The sequence below is a fragment of the Leptidea sinapis genome, chromosome 3, assembly GCF_905404315.1.
Source record: "Leptidea sinapis chromosome 3, ilLepSina1.1, whole genome shotgun sequence".
In the NCBI taxonomy this organism is placed as follows: Eukaryota; Metazoa; Arthropoda; class Insecta; order Lepidoptera; family Pieridae; genus Leptidea; species Leptidea sinapis.
In genome coordinates, this window is record NC_066267.1 from 10597866 (window position 1) to 10619108 (window position 21243).

Consider the following 21243-nt stretch of genomic DNA (forward strand, 5'->3'; position numbering starts at 1 on the left):
AAGAACACAAAACTGGTCACGTGATTCATATTAACGGACCGACAAATAATGTCAGCACTACTGTCACTCTTTAAATGATATCATGACTTGGTAGCGCAACCCACATGTATGAAATACACTAATATTTATAAAATTAAAACACGAATTCCCTAAAGCGTGATGTCTGTAGCTTGTAACGTTTTTCAGGAACTACGTCCAATTATATGTCTGAGGTGTAAACGAAGGACATTTTAAGACAGCCGGATGTCAGGTGTAGAAAAGAAAATGGAAGCGAGGTAGTTGGCGCGGTCGGTGACGCGGTCGGTGAGGCGATCGGTGACGCGGTCGGTGAGGCGATCGGTGACGCGGTCGGTGACGCGCTACTCGAGGTCGTGCGGCTCACCTGCGCGGCGCCACTCACGACACAGCACGGCGCACGTGCCCGCCGCTAGCACGGCCAACGTGCCCATGACCACGCAGACGGCGGCCAGCCACGTGCGCGTGTCGAACGACTCCGCGCCCTCCAGGAAGTGCTTGTACAGCTCTGCGGACATTATTGGACGATCTTAGTTAGGCGACTCGAAAGCGACAAGGCGATAATATTCTACAAAAACATTAATTAAACGAATGTCTGGGATACCACATGGCACAACTCACCAGCTTCCTGGTCGCTGTAGAGCGTGGTGGCGAGGACCTCGACCGGTGGCCCCGGCCCTACCACGTTGTTGGCCCACACGCGGAACCAATACGACGCGTTCGGCTCAAGGTGGTACACATCTATCTGACGCTGAAATACATCAAGATACTAATATATTACTTATGTCCGCGAGCGACGGAACGAACTGCTCATGACAGTTATAATATCCTTAACACATGATCGGATTTGGTACGGCCGGACCATCAGACCTGACACCAATTGGTCTGGCTTCCTACTCGGTACGGCCTGGATGGTAATTATAATAATTTTGTGCGATTGATAATGCGACATCGAATATGGTCCGCTACTACTCTATATGTATATTATATAAGAGATTTCCACGTATATAGCCACTCATCACGATATCTCTGGAACCATAAGGCCTAGAGACTTGAAATTTGGTAGAAATATTCCTTTCGCCGAGTAGAGATCAGCTAAGAACGGATTTAAAGAAATTCCATTCGCAAGACTTTTTTTTTTAAAACAGAACAACGTCTGTCGGGTCCGCTAGTATTATACATTCTTTGCCGCTACCAGACCGAAAGCAATGCTATTTGTATTAATTCCTCATGATCATTCTGAATTTTAAGATTTGTGTTAGGCAAAGTGCTGGAATATAAATTATGAATGCAGAGCCATTTTGGATGTGTGCGGCCAGCCTAACTCCAGTATCTCCGTGCACATACCGAGTTGGGGCTAATATGGTTCGGACTGATGGGCCTCCACTGCTCCAGAGAACCGTTGACTGGCAGCGCGGAGCGGTACTGCGCCGTGAAGTCCACGATGGGGTGGCCGCCGTCTCCGGCCACGTTCCACAGGATGATGGCGAGGATCGTAGACGCGTGGACGGTCACGTTCACCAATGGGGGCGGCTCAGCTGTCGAAAGGATAATATGAAGTTTTAATGCGATTAAGTCTCCTTAAACTGATCACCCGTACTCGTCGTTGATGCTCAGAATAGTGACTGCAATACGTTACTGTTTTTTTTTAATAACAATAAGGGACAAGACGAGCAGGACGTTCAGCTGATGGTAATTGATACGCCCTGCCCATTAAAAATGCCGCGCAGGATTCTTGAAAAACCCAAAAATTCTCACCGCAATTGCGCTCAGCACCTTGAGACATAAGATGTTAAGTCTCATTTGCCCAGTAATTTCACTAGTTACGGCGCCCTTCAGACCGAAACACAATAATGTTTACACATTACTACTTCACGGCAGAAATAGGCGCCGTTGTGGTATCCATAATCTAGCCGGCATCATGTGCAAAGGAGCCTCCCACTGGTATAAATGTACTGCTATAATTTAATCGTCAGTTCGGCTCGAATTTAACTTGTTTGACCTTCCATCAGAGACACTGAGTACACATTTTTCGTTTTAATTATTGAAATAAATGCGTCAGTATATTTGAGGTTGCATATTTTAACAATCTGTAGTGGTGCTTGTGGCTGCGCACTCGTCTAGATCTCGTTAATTTTTATATTACGCTTGGCTTCAGAAGAGTTATAATATTTACTATTCACTTTGTGGGTTTTTCTTCTTTTGCTATCTGATTCTATTTAAATGCGGAAACTTTTGGCCCGTTTTAAGTACTTTGTCAGCTATCAGGCGCGGGGTAGTATAAGTATGGCACAATGTAATATGTGTATGTAACGAGGCGGTACTCGAACGGTTAGCTCAGTTGGTTAGAGCACCGGCACGGAACGCCGGAGGTCGTGGGTTCGAGTCTCGCATCGTTCATAAAATTTTGTATTTCAAATTTTATTTGTGTATTAATCCTAGAAGTGAGAGTTATCACTTTAAAAACATAACATATTATTTAGATGTACAAGAGCGACATCTCAAGTCAATTTTCTAATATGCAAATATTGGGGTTGAGCAAGTTATCAACTGTAAAGTAGATCCTGTAGATGAAGCCACAACCTGAGAGTTGAACAAAGCAAACAGAATTTTGTACTCTTAACGAGGCGGTACTCGAACGGTTACCTCAGTTGGTTAGAGCACCGGCACGGAACGCCGGAGGTCGTGAGTTCGAGTCCTGCATCGTTCATAAAATTTTGTTTTTCAAATTTTATTTGTGTTATAACTAATATTTAAATTCGAATGTGAATTTGGTTGTTACGCTGTAACTGATCAATACTAAATGCACACATGGTGTCAGGGGTACCAGTTTTAATATGGGCAACAAAGGACAAGCATTTGATGATAGGTGATCAGCCCGTTACTTATTAGGTATTAGCCAACGACCAAAATAAGTGAAGTGAACATTCTTTAAAGTTGTTCTTACATTTTGATCTAAAACTCGATGTAACGTAAACAAGAAACTAAACTGACAAACATAATATAAATGTAGAATATTGAGTGGAATAGAATAAATCAAATCAAAATCACTTCAAGGAAAAGGAAATGACACTTATGAATGTCAAAAGTTTTTTTTCTTTTTAAATTTACCACCAATACGGTTGAGCTTTAATGAGAAGAAGTGGCAACAAACTCATTGCCATTCTTTAAAATCAATATTTACATCTTCATCGTATTGCAAATCATTTCAATAAAAATATATTATTAGACCAGTGCCGAAGCCTTTGAAAATGATAAAAAGTGACAAAATAATAGCAGGATGAAACCCATTGGAAAAGGACGAGAATAAAACAAAAATTAAGGGAAAAATAAATTACGGACGATCTGAGGTCGCGAAGTGGAAAAGGGGGGGTGTTTTAGGGTAAAAAATGGTTTATCTCGATTTCCGGCAAAACTACAAGTCCTATGGAAAAAAGTTAATTCACAAAGTTGTAGGTAATAAAGAGATCTACAACTTTTGTAATTACACTTTTTTCACATAACCTCAAAGTTTACGGAAAACTTATGGCCATCAAAAGGCATTTCATAACGAATTCACACCTGTTATTAAGTAGCAGCAAAAATATGGATTAGAAAATCAATAAAATTGAAAAAAAAAAGAAAGGTTTATTTAACACTGAATCATTATCCTTTTTACATTTTTAAATAGATTTGATTAATTGTAATCCATACTTTTGCTGCTACGAAACAACAGGTATGAATTCTTTATAAAAAGCCTTTTGTTTGACTTAAATTTTCCGAACATTTACAATAATTGTAATTTATATTTTTTTTACACCATCAGAAAGTAGATATTTCAACGAACAAAAAGCCCGCAAACTTTTTGAAAAAAGCTGATATTTTGACGGGTGAATTTTTGATTGAAAATTAGGCTTCTTTTTTGAGTCAAAACAAGGTGAAAAAATAAATATTTCAATTTAAATAAATTACAGTGTATTTGGGACATAAAAAGGTAACTTTTTACAATATTTCGTGAAAGATTTTTTTTGTAAAAGATAAAAATAAAAAACCAAAAACTTGTTTTTTTCAATTTTTATAAGTGTAATTACAAAAGTTGTAGATCTCTTTATTACCTACAACTTTGCCAACTAACTTTTTGCCATAGGACTTGTAGTTTTTCCGGAAATCGACATAAACCGTTTTTTACTCTAAAACATCCCCACTTTTCCACTTTCCGACCTCAGATCGCCCGTAATTTATTTTTCCCTTAATTTTTGTTATATTCTCGTCCTTTACCAATGGGTTTCATCCTACTGTAATTTTTTTTGGTTTCAAAAATTATCGACCCTGGTCTATATGTAAAGTGATACAGCGAAAATACTCAAACGTCAAATACTCAATTCCTTACACGATTACCTACGTAAAAACAATAACGAGTTGCACTCCGGGAATGCCGGCAGAAGTGAAAACTTGAATATTAACGTTGTGCATTTTTGAATATTTTGGAACGGTTAGGGAATGACTTCGTAGGAATTGCTTTATTTATCAGTATAAAAGTACTAGCATTTATATGGTTAAATACAATATTCATTTATTGCGCTATCGTACACAAAAATGACAATTTATATTACATACAAAATTTAACAATTCAGAAGTATTACAAGTATTTTACATTAAAAAGTTTATCTCTCTGAAAAATTAAGTTTCATCCATAACTTTCGATTCAGAATTTTCGATCAGGTCACGTGTCCTAACGCGTTTTAACATTTTATACCCATACCAAGAAAATAAGAAAAAAATACCACTTCAAAAACAACGTCCAAGTAAAAACAAAAGAGTTAATGAGTACAGTAGATGCATCAATCCACACACTCTGTAAATAAATAAAGCTATTATGCAAGCATTATATTATCGAATATAAAAAAATAATAAATTTAATTTTAAAAACATGAAGCAGATTCATGCATGACGCGTAGACTAGCCATCGCCTCCCTCGACCATATTTGAGGGAAGGAAACCAACCCCACTTCACCACACGGTATCTTATAATTATATAAACACCCGGTTTTTCATGCATGTGCCGGAGTTTTTACTCTACCCTTCAAATCATAGAACAGCAACACGGAGCGTTTACATCCTCCCATAAATATCAAAAAGCCACGTCATACTAATATAGAGCCGTTTATAAAATATAAAGCGCAGTTTCATCTTTCTCAGATCTTCAGTTATTTATTTCCAAAGCCTGTAACTGCTTATAGGAAAAAAAAATACGGAATTTTAAGAAAAGCAATGCCTGGTATGTTTTAAGCGTGGTACTACAAAAACCAAATCAAAACATAACCCTCGGTTTCCCAAGGCTGATTAAATTTATGTTCAACGAACACATCTGTCAATTTAACAGGACGGTCAAATCAATTTGGGTTCCTCAAACTAGCGCGTATATATTCTGTAATAATCCTATATCGTACGTAAGTATCCATAGAGATATTTACCAATCTATAATTTTAATTTCACATGTAGTTTCTTTTTATGGAAAAGGGGGATAAATGAGTGTGCGGGTCACCTGGTGTTAAGTGATCACTGCCGCGAATATTCTCTTGCAACACCAGACGAATCACAGGAGCGTTGTCAGCTTTAAAGGAAGGTGTACGCGCTGTTTTTGAAGGTATCCATATCGTATCGTCCCGGAAACACCGCACAATGAAGCTCATTCCACAGCTTTGTAGTACGTGAAAGAAAACTGCACTGTGGAGGACCGCCACACATCCAGATGGTGGGGATGATATCCTAACTTGTGGCGTGTCGCACTGTGGAATTCGGCGGTAGGAATCAGGTGAAATAGCTCTTCGGTACACTCCCCGTGATAAATGCGGTAGAAGAATTAAATCAAATTTAATTAAATTAAATTAAAAGCAATTTGTCCACCATTGAGTGATTTTCATTTAATTTGATCTTCGGTTTCGATCCGACTGAGCTGACGATCGTTGCGTATATGGGACCCTTAAGCATCAACATTAATTCACATATCGATCGGAATGGGTAATAGGGCATAGCACTTAGTGGGGCTGATTGTATGCAAATGCTCTTTAAACATGCGACCAACCCTTATGCCTTCAAATCACTTTAGACCTACCCTCAGCCGTGATTCACAAAGTAAAGAATTTCTTTGAAATACATATACCAATTACCACAAAGGGTTCAACTCGGAAATATAACTTCTATTTTAATAACATATAATGAATAATTGAGTTACTCAAAGATCCCATTATCAGAAGAATTTTCTTTTTATAAAAGCTACCAAATTTCAAATAAAATAAATCTAATTCGATCCATAAACAACAGAGTTCTCAGGCAACAAACAAAAAAGAAATACAAACATACTCCCTCCGGTGAGTTAGTTAAACAATAGAGAAATTTTATCTAATAGATATATATACCTAGTCTTGTCATAAATACTGAAACAAAGAATAAAAATTTCTATTGCAAATAACATTATTTTATTACTTCTACAGTGACGTTAGTTTAATCTCCTCCTCCTCGCGTCGGTTTCCTCAGAGCTGAGGGTCGTGATCATCTCGACAGAGTACTTTTTTGCGCATTATTTGCCGCCATCTGCCCTGTGTTAGTTTAATACATAAATATAAAAAAATTAAAATATAGAAACGCCATAATAATTTGGAGTACTTAAAACGATCCCTATGATTGGCAATGAAGAATTTTGCCATGGAAAGAGTAAGTGATTCTATTGATAACTGGCCTCAACGTTTAATTGACTCTATACTTTCTGCAGCCCATGAAGACCACTTCGAATAAGCTTTTTATATTTTAAATTGTTTTTATATTTATTTATTACAGCAACACACTGTAAAAGTACAAATGTTAGTTGCATATAATTTTTTTTCTTTCTTTTAGTATTTATGGCAAGACTAGATATATGATGGCCAAGTCGGAAATTACGAGACTTACATAAGAGTCGTGAAGGGAGTCATGCCCTCGATTTATAAGAAAACAATAACTTCATATTCAAATAATATATATTATTCGGCCCGAATGATAATATATATTATGTATATATAATCATTCGGGCCGATTTCCGTCAAAAGTACAAGAAATAGAAAGAAAGAAGAAAAACTAAATATGCAGTTGTGGGTTTCTTCTTTATAGATCGAGAGCATGACTCCTGTCACAACTTTTCTCTAAGTCTCGTAGTTTCCGACTTGGCCAACAACGCCCTTCTCAAAAAAACCACCCTTTATACGTCTATGTTTTAAAGTTTTTTTAAATAAAGGGCTCGTAAAAATACAGGGAGAGTTTATTGCAACGTTTCCTCTCTTACAGAGCGCTATTTGTTTCCGTGGCGGCAGGGTTACATTTTTTCCATATTTGATTTTTCAAAACAAATACATACAATAAAAGTTCCATATCTAAATACCACAACAACAAACCCAAAGGGTTTATCTAGGTAAATTGTCGTTCGAATTAATTTTTTTAATCGCATATGCTGCAGAACTAAGCCTATTTGCCAATCCTTCAATAGGTATGGGGGCCCCAAAGCAATTTGAAATCAAGAGTAATGCCAAGATATATAGCAGATTCCACCGGTGTTACCAACTCTCCATTTAATAAAATATTCGCATCTACCTTTTTCACATTTGGCGCGGTAAATTTATTTAGTTTTATGACTATATTAAAATAAGTTATTGGTACTAAACCAGTACACGATGTCAGATAGAGCATTGTTTACTCCGTCATATAAAACTTGGCTTCTTTTCACTTTGAATATAAGTGAAGTGTCATCCGCAATCAATACTACCTTGTATTTTTTTCCACAAGGTTAGGTAGAATCCAAGAATAGATCCCTTGTGGTACTCCCATACCAAGAAGAGTCCTAGGAGATCTCCTGTCATTCACATCAATCCTCAGAATTTAGAAAGAAAGGGAGATATAATTACTTACATAATGGTATTTCATATCTACACTGGTTTACATATAATATTTTCAGTATGTTTGTATATATTTCTCTTTCATTTTATATAAATTTTGTAGGTTATCTGGCAATTCGTTTATTATAGTAGGTAGATTACTTAGCATAGCGTTGAAATGCAAAATATCTTGAAATTTATTAAATCTCTTAACTCTTAAAAATTTTTTGCTCTTAATAGTGATTTCAATTATTATACCACTAGAAATAAGAGATTGCTTGTTGCTATTTCTAGTAGGCTTCATAATATACATAATAGCTTTAAGGGTAGATGTATACACGTTCATAATAAAGTTCCAGCCACTGTTCAGGCATTATCTATAAATAAATTTAAATGTTTTATTAAAAATGGCTCTGTCGTAAATTCTATTACTCCACAGCTGAACATCTAAGTGATCGTACTGCCTGGGACTAGATTATGATTATTTTATAGAAGATATTATATAAAAGTATGCTGCGTGAGTTTCTTGCGCCGCTTCTTCTCGGAGCGCCATTTGTATTCGAAGCGGTAGTAGTATCTAGTATTTTAGGAATGACATCAAAATTATTATAAAGGAATCAATTTTGAGAAAAAAATAATAATTCCGAAGGAAACAATTTTGAGAAAGCAATATTACATAATATTGCTTATGGTTTGCTGTCTTCTGGTTCATCATCTTCATAAATATGGTTCGAAATCCCAAGTACGATATAAATTACCAAAAATTAAGCTCCGTTGAGTAGCGTTGATTAGAGCGACATTGTCTGAATATTGTATCGAGTTTGTACGAGATAATTGGAACACAACTGGACCAGAACCAGTTCTGCTGATCGAGACAATTGTTTGCAGCTGCAGTCGCAACCCGAATTGCAATGATATGTTAATGTTTTTTATATCCATCAATGAACTCTGTGAAATTTACCTGACCACAGTGATAATTTTCAGAAAAAATGCACTGAAAAACGTTTTTCAGTGCGCGTGCAATACTTTGGGCAGCATTTTTTATTTTTTTATTTACTCACTTTGCAAATAATACATGATAAACTGATGTGGTTAATACATTTTTATAAGCTACCAATTAAAGAACTTTCCCCCGTACAAATGATTTGAGTTTTCTTTAGTGTTAATTCCGCCAATATTTGTCTTTAAACAATTCTGGCACGAGACTAATACTGACTTGAGTCTCGCATTTCTCTTGGATTTCCGCAAAGTAACGCCTACTTCAATAAATTTACTTTCATCCCCCTTTTTCATCCCTACACAGGTCAAAAATTTTGAAAATGCTAGAACAAATATTTATTTATATCTTATCAAGTGCCCAAATACAAATTTTCATGGTATAAGATAATATCTTCGATAATGACGAACTTTCATACAAATTTCCACCCCTATTTCAACCCCGCCAAGTCTTTTTTCGCCATAAAAGGTAGCCTTTCCCAAGCTCTTGTCTATCTCTGTAATAAATTTCATCTGTGGTTTAGGCGTGAAAGCGTAACAAACTTACATTCACTTTATAATATTAGTAGGGATAGAGATTAATTATAATGACAACCATTGCTTCTTGCTGCCTAATATAAATGATACAACGTAAGTCTCATAAGTAAAACAAAAAGGAGGCTTTAATGAATAGTTTCTCTGGATGGCTCATTTGGAAACTGTGCAGAGCCAACCAGTGATAATAAATGTGATGAAACTATATCATTTTATAATGAGGACCTTTTTGAAATTGAATAAGTTATAGATAAAGCAAATAGTTATTATTAAATATACCCACATAATTAAATAAATATATTTAGTTAAATTAATTTTTGGTTTGATGATTTTCTCTTTTTCATCATAGCGTAATTATTGTAAAAGTCACACTCGTATTGTGGATCTTACTTTGTAAGAGAGATTTGGACTCATGACAAGATTCTCAGAGTACTTTTAGTTATACTTGAAAATAAGATTGAACTTCGGAACATAGTAAATATTTAGTAATATACGAGTGTTCAAATTATTTTTAAGGCGAAAGGGCTCTTTGTGGTAAAAAATTATTTTCGAATGGAAAGGACTTTATTTTTGTTTGTTTAGCATATGTGATGGGTATATCAATGGCTTATTAGCTATTATTTTTAGAAGCATACGTTGAGGTCTTTCAAGACGCATTAAATGGGTTTTATTTGCTTCCCTAGGATTTAATGCAATACCTAAAATAGAGCCGACCAAGATGGCTTATAGTTTTGAAAACCTTTGCTAGATTTTGGATTCTCCCTGATATATATATTATATATATCTTCCTGTCATTATTTGAATATTATACAAATGATTTGAGTTTTCTTTAGTGTGACTTCCGCCAAAAAACTACTAACTACTACTAACTCCGCCACTAAAGAAAACTCAAATCATTTGTATAATTATGGATTTCCGCAAAGTTACACCTACTTCAATAATATAAATATTTGAATATTAATTAAAGCTTTGGCGAGCGACAGAAACAATTTTTTTAAACATACAAGGAATGAAAGGAGATTTTCCGGCCTTTTCGAAAGGTGTACACTTGTTTGAAGATATCCGCGTCGTCCTGGAAACACCGCACAGGGAAGCTCATTCCATAGTTTTGTTGTACGTGAAAGAAAGTTCATTGAAAACCGCTCGATAAAGGAACGCCATACATCCAGATGGTAGACATTATATCTTAATTTGTTGGGTGTCACGCGAAGGTGGAATTCAGCGGCAGGAATCAGGTGAAACAGCTCTTCGGAACACTCCCCGTCATAAATGCGGTAGTAGACACACAGTGAAGCGACGTCCCTACGCAACGCCAACCAAGTTTACCAGTGGGAGGCTCCTTTGCACAGGATGCCGGCTAGATTATGGGTAGTACAACGGCGCCTATTTCTGCCGAGAAGCAGGAAGGTGTTTCGGTCTGATGGGCGCCGTAGCTAGTGAATTTACTGGGCAAATGAAACTTAACATCTTATGTCTCAGGGTGACGAGCGCAATTGTAGTGCCGCTCTGAGTTTTTATGTTTTTTTTTAGTTTTTCCCTATTTCTCTAATTGATTTTGCGTAGTGAGACTTCTGTAGGTACTTGTACTATTTCATATTCTTTGCTATAGTCCAATTGGTGTCTAACGGTGAGCAACCTAATAGTATCATCCTCATATTCGATTTAAAAAAAAAACTTGTAACGAAAACAATTCTGAAGGATTATTAAAGAGAAAATAACATTGTTAAAAACATTTGACAAGATAAACGAAGTAAATGCGAAAATTTTATCAATAAGCAATTAAAACATTTAAATTGCTCAAGTAAAACAGTCAATTGACGATGTAATTAATAATTTACTGATAGATTCAATTTAATGTTAAATAATATTGTATAATATACAATTAATGGTCATTGAGAAGTAATTCAATATGAAAAGGTATTAAAACTATAGGATTATTGTAATGGCGTAAAACATTGTGCATCTTACCACCTAGCATCTATCTATGACGCAAATTCAAATATTTTATTCCAAAGTAGATTTGATTCCATCCAAAGAGAATTGAAATCCTGAGATCTGAAAGAACGGTAGCAAGTAACTAGGTGCACTTTTCTTTTTTTCGACACAAATTGATTTATTTCATTAAATTTATTTGTTAAATAAATATCAAATCAAATCAAAATCTATATATTCATGTAGTTCAATGGAATGACATTTATGAATGTCAAAAGTTTCTTACTTCATAAATCTACTGTTAATTTCCATCATATATTTATTTCATTAATTTATCACCATTAAGTTCCTGAGATCTGAAAGTACGGGTGCAAGTAACTCGGCGCACTTTTCTTTATTTTTCGACACAAATTGATTTATTTCGTTAAATTTATTGGTTAAATAAATAAATAGATAAATATCATATCAAATCAAAATCACCATATTCAAGTAGGTAAATGAAATTACACTTATGAATGTCAAAAGTTTCCAGCTTCATAACTCTACTGTTAATTTACATCATCTCACTACAAGCCTCTAGCCAGATTATCATCTTCGGTAACCGTATGCGTAACTTTGTTATCCACGGTGAGCTCCCTTCCTCTTGCACCCATATTATTATGGAAATAGCTTCCTTTAGTTTAGTTTGAAATTTGATATAATGACAAGAATGCCTTCAAGTAAACGCGTACATTTTTTTTGAAAACTGGTAACAGTACCACTTCTTTTTTTATTCTTATAATTATATCATACATATTATGTAAAATATATCCGTATGTATTTATTCGCGATAACCTTAGCTTTCCAGGCGGCATAACAGGCATGGTTATGTTTTCATGGATATATTTCCGAGTGCGTGATGGTTGTTTAAAATCTTTACTAAAATGGGTTCTATAAGTTATTTAAAATCTTAACTAAAAATATTTGAGTTTGAAATTAAATCAATAATAATTCCTAAAACGTGTGCAATGCTCATGTGATTCCTCTGGTATTGTAGAAAAATGTAGGCGGTGGTGATCAATTAACATACAAATCAAATCAAAATCACTTTATTCACTTAGGTGCAGGAGATTTTGGTTCATGTGTCCCGTAATCGCAAATGTGTTCGTCATACATAAAATAAATTTTTATTCAAAACTTTAGTATTATATATTCTTTACAAATATCATAATCAAATGTGTGAATGTCGCCTAAGTACCATTGTACCTGATCGTCCAGAAACCTGTCACCTGCATAAGGCTTACGGATCGGTTCGACTCCTTGACGATGAATTCAACCCGGTAAGTCATAACTGAATATGGTACTAAAGTAATTATATAACTACAGGCAAAATTATTAATCCTTCAATATACATAAAAAATATATTATTATTCCCATCTGACTTCAAAGGGTGAAGAAATTGATAAATGTTGACATAAGAATAATATAATAAGAGCGTAAACTCGCCAACAAACTGTTGCAACAGTTTTGCGAGACGTAAAATTTAAGTACCAACTGTGTATATATTTATGATTAAATAAATAAAAAAAAAAATCTCAGAAATAGGATAGTAATATATCTGGCAACAGAGTTGTGACCTTGACGTGTCAGACTCTGGTAAGCGGCATCTGCGTCACAGAGCCATCTCAGCGGTCATCATGACAATTTGTAGCGTGATCAACGAACCGTGTACACTTGTAACTAATGATAGCTGGTGTTTGTATGGCTTCCGTTGGCGTTTTATAGCTCTTATTCATTATAATTTTCCTTTGTTGAAGTCCCTATTTGTAAAGCAATACTGGAGCAATAATATGGTTTTGTTCCCTCTTTGTTGGTCTTGTATAAATTCAAATAGTTTTAAGGGTAGCGAAATTACAAATGAGACTTAAAATCTTATGTCTCAAGGTGACGAGCGCAGTTGTAGTGCCGCTCAGAATTTATGGGGTTTTTCAAGAATCCTGAGCGGCACTGCATTACAATGGGCAGGGCGTATCAATTACCATCAGCTGAACATCCTGCTTGTCTCGTCACTTATTTTCATAAAATAATTAAAAAAATAGGCTTGGTAACTACTATTAATCGCAATATTCAGGGTTTTGTACTCTATCAGTTATTAAGACTCCATTGTCAATTTGTTTTATGGAGGAGAACAAACGAGCGTACGGATCAACTGATAAGTGATCAATGCGCTTACAGAGGAATCACAGGAGCGTTGCCGGCCTTTTAGAGAGGTGTACGCGGTTTGTTTGAAGGAATCATCATGGAAACATCGCATCAGGAAGCTGATTCCACAGCTTGGTTGTACGTGACATAAAATTCCTTGAAAATCGTACTGAAGAGGAACGTCAGGCATCCAGATGATGGAAATTATATCAGAATGAGATAGATGTGTGGCGTATCGTGCGAATCAGGTCAAACAGTTATTATAAGTACTGAGATAATGTGATAGAAGACCATCCGTCTGTCTGTCAGCGAACAGTATTTCATAATATAGCATCAATTAGACAGTTGATATTCAGATACAGAGTATACAGATTACTGCCGCTGTAATAACAAAAGGTCACAGCCAAGATGGCCCCCATGTTAATTGAAACAGTATCTTTTATAAGAGTATTTAGAAAACTAAGTAATTCTTTACTTTATTTAGCGTAAATTCGTTATAAGTCATCAGTGAGAATAACAAAAGAAACACACCGGCCACTCATTTTGATCTAAATCGTGAAGAACGTTTGTATTTGAAAAGTTTTAATAAGAAACTATCTTAAAAATAGCTTCGAACATAGAGAAAAATTCATCATTGACGAGTCGAATATTGAAAAAAGAACCTTTATTATAAAAGCCTCACAGTTTGTAAATTCCCTTATATCACTATGTATTTTTTAATGCTGGGAGAGTTTCTTGCGCCGCTTCTTCTCTCTCAGAGCGCCATTTGTTTCCGAAGCGGTAGTAGTATCTAGTATATTTGAAATGACATCAAAAATAATTCTAAAGGAATCAATTTTGAGAATATAAATGCCTTTTTATGCCTTTTATGTCACTAAGGAGTCTCATCGATAAGGTTGAATCATGCATTTCGCATTACATTACGTTGCATTGTATTACCGAGACAGGATCGCACCACTGGAATATGAACTCAAACTTGCAATAGGTTACTGAGAAGTACGAAAATTTACTGTTTTTGCTTGTGTCGGAGACCTGTGTCTTTCCCTGCGAGATCGAATCGAGGAGAACCAAAGTTACATAGTCCAAATGATTGCGAAACTGAAGTGGCAGTGGTCAGGGCACATAGTTCGAGGGTCAAGATTTCCAGAATACGTTGGTTGAGGGCAGCGCAGGACCGATCGTCGTGGAAATCTTTGTGGGAGGCATTTGTCCAGCAGTGGACGTCTTCCGGCTGATGATGATGATGTTTGTGTCAATGTTCTCTGAGCGAAGTAATATAATTAAATTAAATAAACGCATTTACTAATTAATGATCTGTGCGGGTCTTATTCGTTTTAGAACCTCAATTTTCCAGTTGATCGGTTGGCCGATATCAACATAAATTTACTGTAACGCCGTCCTATTTGCCGACATAAACTCAATTTATATAAAGGATGATTTTATTAAGACATTCTGAAAATTTTCTAGATGTTAAAAACAAAAAAGTTACCTATTATTTACAATACTGCTTATTATTGTGAAATAAAAGCATATTACTTATATATTTCAGTAAAGTGAATAATAAAAAAATATTAACAGAAATTTAATTAAGTAGGAATTTTTTATTGCAATATAGAAGTTACAAATAAAAAATAAATTAAAATAGTGTATTAATTATATGCTTTTACGATAAATATTAAGTTTGTGTTAGTAATATTATTGTGTTACTAAAATAAATATTTAAATAGTAAAAAGCTGTATATTAATAATAATTTATAAGATAATAATATAATATCTACCAACCTGTAGAAATACTTTGCTCTTGAATTCCTTTTGCGATTTTAATGTTATTTTAAAATATTTAGATTTTACTGAATATTTATTAATTTGCTCTGATCTCCAACAAATAAAATGTAAGTTCATTCAAACGTAGAGTATGCTCTTAGCATTAAATGTCTCTGAAAGGCCTGTCAAAGGCCGGCACCGTGTCTCCAAGTCCTCGCGTATTTTAAATGTCCTTCGCCATCAGTTACCACTTACCAGGTCAAGAGATCATGATCATCTGATCTCCGCCCCGTTTGCCCGTTATAAAGATTATAATATAAAAACGATAACTTTAATAAATCAAATCAAAATCAACACAAATCAAAATCACACAATTTTTTTCTTTTCTTTTTATATTTACTGCCACTTCGGAAAGAGTTGTATTTAATGCGAAGAAGTGGCAAGAAACTCAATGCCACTCTTTTAAATCAACATTTACAGCTTCATCTTTTAATAAATCATTTCAGTTACAATACATGTAAAGTGACGCAACAAAAATACTTAATGTCTTACACGAGTAAATAAATAAAGGTATTTTTGCGAGCATTTCATTAGCGATTATAAAAAATATAATAACTTTAATTTTAAAAACATGAAGCAGAGTTTCTGGTAACAGGATCATACTGCTACCACAAGTAGCGCCCGTTCACGACCATAACGCATGGGCTAGCGATCGCCTCCGTCGACAATATTTTAGGGAAGGGAACGACCCGTCCCACGTCGCCGCCGTAGTTAAGCAGTAATTGTATCAAAACACTGCGACAAAGCTACGTACTAATAGTACAAGATCCCACTGCTAGATTCTGCAGGTACGTGTTTTTTTGATAAAAGTAATTTTAAATGAACGTTTAGGGAGTAAGCAATGTCTTAGCGATAGGTTTCCTATAAAAAATTGGCCGCAAGTACTTGTAATATATTTTAATATATATAGATTTTTGATGTAAATTGCACCTACATTTTTTTAAATTTTACGTCATTTTAAAGGGAATTATGTCAAAAATTGATTAAAACATGGTTGCCAGCCATGCCAGCTCTTAGTCAGCCGCAACAAAAGTTTACCAGGTAACAACAGGTACATTTTTGTTGATAATTTGTAGTCATATACACAAATTAAATATATCGCTAATATCATGCAATTGAATCGAAATATCGGCATCAAATATATAAAATATATATCGTGAGTACCCGTCATAATAATTACAATGTTAAAGTTCCGCGATGATAAAAGATTAAAAACATATATCGCTAATAAATAGCATACTCCCTAAACGTTCGTTTAAAATTAGTTTTATCATATAAACACATACCTGTAGAATCTAGCAGTGGGATCCTTTACTATTACTACTTAGCTTTGTCGCAGTGTCACCAGTGCACCAGCACAGCACCAGCTCCTTTGCACAGGATGCCGGCTAGATTATGGGTACCACAACGGCGCCTATTTCTGCCGTGAAGCAGTAATGTGTAAGCATTACTGTGTTTCGGTCTGAAGGGCGCCGTAGCTAGTGAAATTACTGGGCAAATGAGAATAAACACCTTGTCTCAAGGTGACGAGCGCAGTTGTAGTGCTGCTCAGCTAATTTTTGGGTTTTTTTCAAGAATCCTGAGCGGCACTGCATTGTAATGGGCAGAGCGCATCAATTACCATCAGCTGACGTCCTGTTCGTCTCGTGCCTTATTTTCATAATAATAAAAAAAAAACAAGGCTGCAGAAAAAAAACATAACTGCAGAATCGTGCGGTGGGATCTTAGGCTATAACAAGAATATTTCCAAGTTGAAATCTTGTGTCACCAAACATAATGACCCCCATCTGTATAAACACAGGCTGTTGTTAAATGAACGAGGCTCGAGAGCTCACAGCGCTCGTAATGATACTCATTACGCGACCTTCGCGAATGGTGGATCTACATAATTGTGACATCCGTCCTGAATATATTACACCAATATATTAATAACGACTTTCTATTTGTACAGATAATAATATGAACAATTTGTGATGTTTCTAAAGTGATAACCCTCACTTCTGGGATTAATTACGCAAATTTATTTGAAAACAAAATTTATGAACGATGCCGGACTCGACCGCGACTCGATCGACGTATCGATTATAAAATCTTGTATGCTATGTTCAACTCTCAGGTTGTGGCTTCAGTTGGAAAGAGCGCTCGCACGGAATGTGAGAGGTCGCGGGTTCGAGTCCCGCAACGTTCATAAAATTTTATTTTCAGTCTTATTTTTTCTTAATAATATAAACACAAAATGCAATACTATTTCTCGATTTTTTTAGTCGTTAACGGATAGGAACGTATTATTTTTGTAAAATCTATCGAACCTTCGATCGCACTGAAACTCTCCGTTCATAAATTGATTAACAAATTTTAGTTCAAAGTGTTGAAAGCTTTGAAAGTTTAATTTTCACAGGAGAATTATCATGAGAAAGTCTTTATTAATGTATAAATAAGCCAAAGGTCTGAAAAGTTTCGGTTACAGAAGATTCGATTTCCTGAAAATCGTGTTTAAGTCGGACACTAAGTGTGACGTCACTATTAGTAAAATCTAGTTTGCATACTCACTTCGTACGGTGACGTTGATTCTGTCCAGGTAGGATGTGTCGTTCTCCACGGCGCACTCGTATAGGCCCTCATCATCAAGTCCCACCTGTGTGAGGAGCAGGCTGCCGTCTTTCTGTAACAATCATTACCTATTTAACTTCTTTTTATGATGGCCAACAGCAAGCAAGCTTGTAGCTAGTGGTTGGTATATACTGTTCAGATCTTCACCCACATGTTCTACTTTTTGTGGAAGAGAAGGGAGGGCCACTATAACACTACTAATACCAAAAAATCCGGCCTTTAAGGAATGTATACGTCTTTTTTAAGGTAACTTTTGTACAAAACTGTCCATTGGTTGTGGTTCAGTAGACATGTGACTTACAAGAGGATTGGTAGCTGAAGTATGCTACAAATGGTCTAGTTGACTAGCTAATATGTGGGGGTCGAATTTGCGTGACGGTTTGCGCTCTCATCGTAAAATTTCACTTTGATTATTTATCCCTAACGCGCCAAAACAAGAAAACCATGGAAAAACAGGTATCTTCGTCGTTAAAAGTGTTAAATAAAGATTAGATAATTAGAAATTAATAATTATATTTACTTAAATTACTGTAACTTGCATTTGTGTGTTGAAACACAGTAATGCTTACACATTACTGCTTCACGGCAGAAATAGGCGCCGTTGTGGTACCCATAACCTAGCCGGCATCCTGTGCAAAGGAGCCTCCTACTGGTCAACTTTTCAAAAAAGATAAAACACTTGTTAATCCCTTCTAATATTATAAACGTGAATGTTTGTTTGTAACGCTTTTACGACGGAGCTACAGAACCGATTTTGATGAAATTTGGTACAGTGATAGATAGCCTACATTATATCCCGGAAAAATGCATGGTTCCCGCGGGATTTGTGAAAAATTTAAATTCAGGTCGATGAGCTATAACTATACCAATAGTAGGTTTAGTTTGGTTTAAGGCAGTTATAAGTGAACGTCCTATCGCCCGTGACATATAGTAAAAAGACGGTGATGGTAATTTTATTTCTCAGCAACCGCATTAGGTATTTCGTAAAAGGTCTTGATGAGAAAAACTTAAAATGCATTAGGGACGAATGGATTGTCACGAGTAAATAAATAATGTTATATTTATCTAATAATAATATTCAGTTCAAAAGTATGTTTTTCATCTTCTTTTTTCGTTTAGTGAAGAAAATACTCAACTATTGTTAGAAAAATATCAACCCCTGCTCAAGACGTTCATTTCAAATTATCTAGCAATAAAAAATAATGTACATGCCAAAGAATATTGAAACTTACATCATAAACATAAGGCATATTAAGCAATAACATTCCTCCCCCAAACAAATACATTTAACGACTGCAATAATAATACAGGTATGTCATTGGTCGGTCAGCCACTATGATTAATTGGTTATAACACCCATACCCAACCCCGTTTAAACCAAATACAATTTCCGTACACCTTTTGTGCTACAATATCTAGACGGACCAATATTTTTTTTTGTCTAAGTGCAGCATTAACTTTGAGTTCTATAAGAAATGTAAAATGGCCGCTTCAGACGTTATGCCTCAGAATTAATAAGAACTCGTAATATGATAGTAAAAATTTAAATACGATGGTAGGTACTGAGCCGTGACGTCATTCGTTAAAGGTTTTTTTATTAAAATAAAGGACGAGACGAGCAGGACGTTCAGCTGATGGTAATTGAAACACCCTACCCATTACAATGCAGTGCCGCTCAGGATTCTTGAAAAACCCAAAAATTCGGAGCGGCACTACAATTGCGCTCGTCACCTTGAGACATAAGATGTTAAGTCTCATTTTCCCAGTAGGTAATCTCACTAGTTACGGCGCCCTTCACACCGAAACACAGTAATGTTTACACAATACTGCATCACGGCAGAAATAGGCGCCTTTGTGGTACCCATAATCTAGCCGGCTTCCTGTGCAAAGGTGCCTTCCATTGGTGAATTGTTCTTACAAAGTTTGTTTATTTGTTGAAGAAAAAAAAAATCTGAAATCAACAGTCTGATCAGGTTAAAATGAGTGTAAGAAATGACTATTTAAACGGTCTTTAAAAACGTCAAGAATAAAAATATAATTAATATTTTTTTTTATACAAAAACTGACATTTTATAAATCCGTCTATACTCTAAATGTGTCTATGTCCAGGGGGTCGAAGCTTTTGCGTGCGAAAAGTGCTTACGTAAGCGAAGCACGGCTTGAAAATCGATTCTATGGTGAACGAGGGTAAGAAATTATAACAACTTTGAATTGCATTTGTAAAACAGTTTGTTTCTAGGCTAACTAAGTTGATTGGTGATGGTAATGATATGATTTTACATAGAACCCTCTCAACATCGCTGTTCAAATTGTCGGGGATCCAGTGATCTGTAAATGGCTAAAACGCCATAAATTAGGATATCATCCCCTTTATCTATCTGTACAGTGCAACAAGGAACTTTCTTCACACGATATATGTGTGAAGCCAAACTATGGAATAAGCGGAGCTTACACGGTGGCTTCAGGACAATACGACATGAGTTCCATAAACAATAGTGCGTTCACTTTTCTAGACGGCCGACAACGCTCCTCTGATTCCTCTAGTATTGCCGGAGGATCTGTGCGACGGTGATCACTAAACACCACTTGACACGATATATAAAAATACTAATATATTCCTTACTTCGGACATATCACGCGACGTGGAGAGCATGCCATAGAGAGACTTGTTGTTCAGGGAAGGGTCAACGGCAGTAGGTCAAGAGGACGCTCCCCTATGCGCTGGACAGACCAGATCAAAGCCCTAACCAATACTCCCCTCAACACATGTGCCAGAGAAGCAACAGCCAGGGATAACTGGCGTAGAATCGTTCGTCGTTCAACGTGACCGTGACTGCTCTGTCAAGAGTTATCCGACGAAGAAGAAAATATATTAAAAGGCTTAGGTTTAAATGTCAATTTCTTAAAATAATCTCTTAATTGATCAATTATGTTGGCGATGTAATGTAACGTAACAGTTATATGTATTTAAGGCACAATTCCAATGTGATGAAACAAAAGTATTGCGCCTGTTTACCGAGTAGCTAAGCATTTAAGTCAATCTACATAAGAAGTGCTTACTACTTGAGCAGTTTTCCGTAAGCGTTGAAGTAAGAAAAGCTTATTCTAAGCTAATAATCACGTTAACAGCGAGTGGAAAATCTTGTTCATTTCTCCGCCATTAAAGTTGTTTTTGTTTCGATTGTTTGATGACTGGCAACCATGGAACTTTCTGGTCTTATTACCAATAAGATAGCCCACTTATTTGCCACTTCACTGCATTTACCAG

At 35.7% G+C, this 21243-nt stretch overlaps 1 protein-coding gene across 1 annotated transcript in view; it reads right to left on the minus strand.

Moving 5' to 3' along the window:
- Positions 1-322: 322 nt before the first annotated feature.
- Positions 323-21243, minus strand: part of LOC126979592 (uncharacterized) — a 55195-nt gene continuing 34274 nt past the window's right edge. The window contains exons 3-6 of the mRNA XM_050828964.1: positions 17916-18027; positions 1363-1553; positions 637-766; positions 323-523 (exon numbers count right to left, since the gene is read on the minus strand). Coding sequence (XP_050684921.1) covers positions 360-523; positions 637-766; positions 1363-1553; positions 17916-18027 — 597 coding nt within the window. The 3' untranslated portion in view covers positions 323-359. The remainder of the gene's footprint in view (positions 524-636; positions 767-1362; positions 1554-17915; positions 18028-21243) is intronic.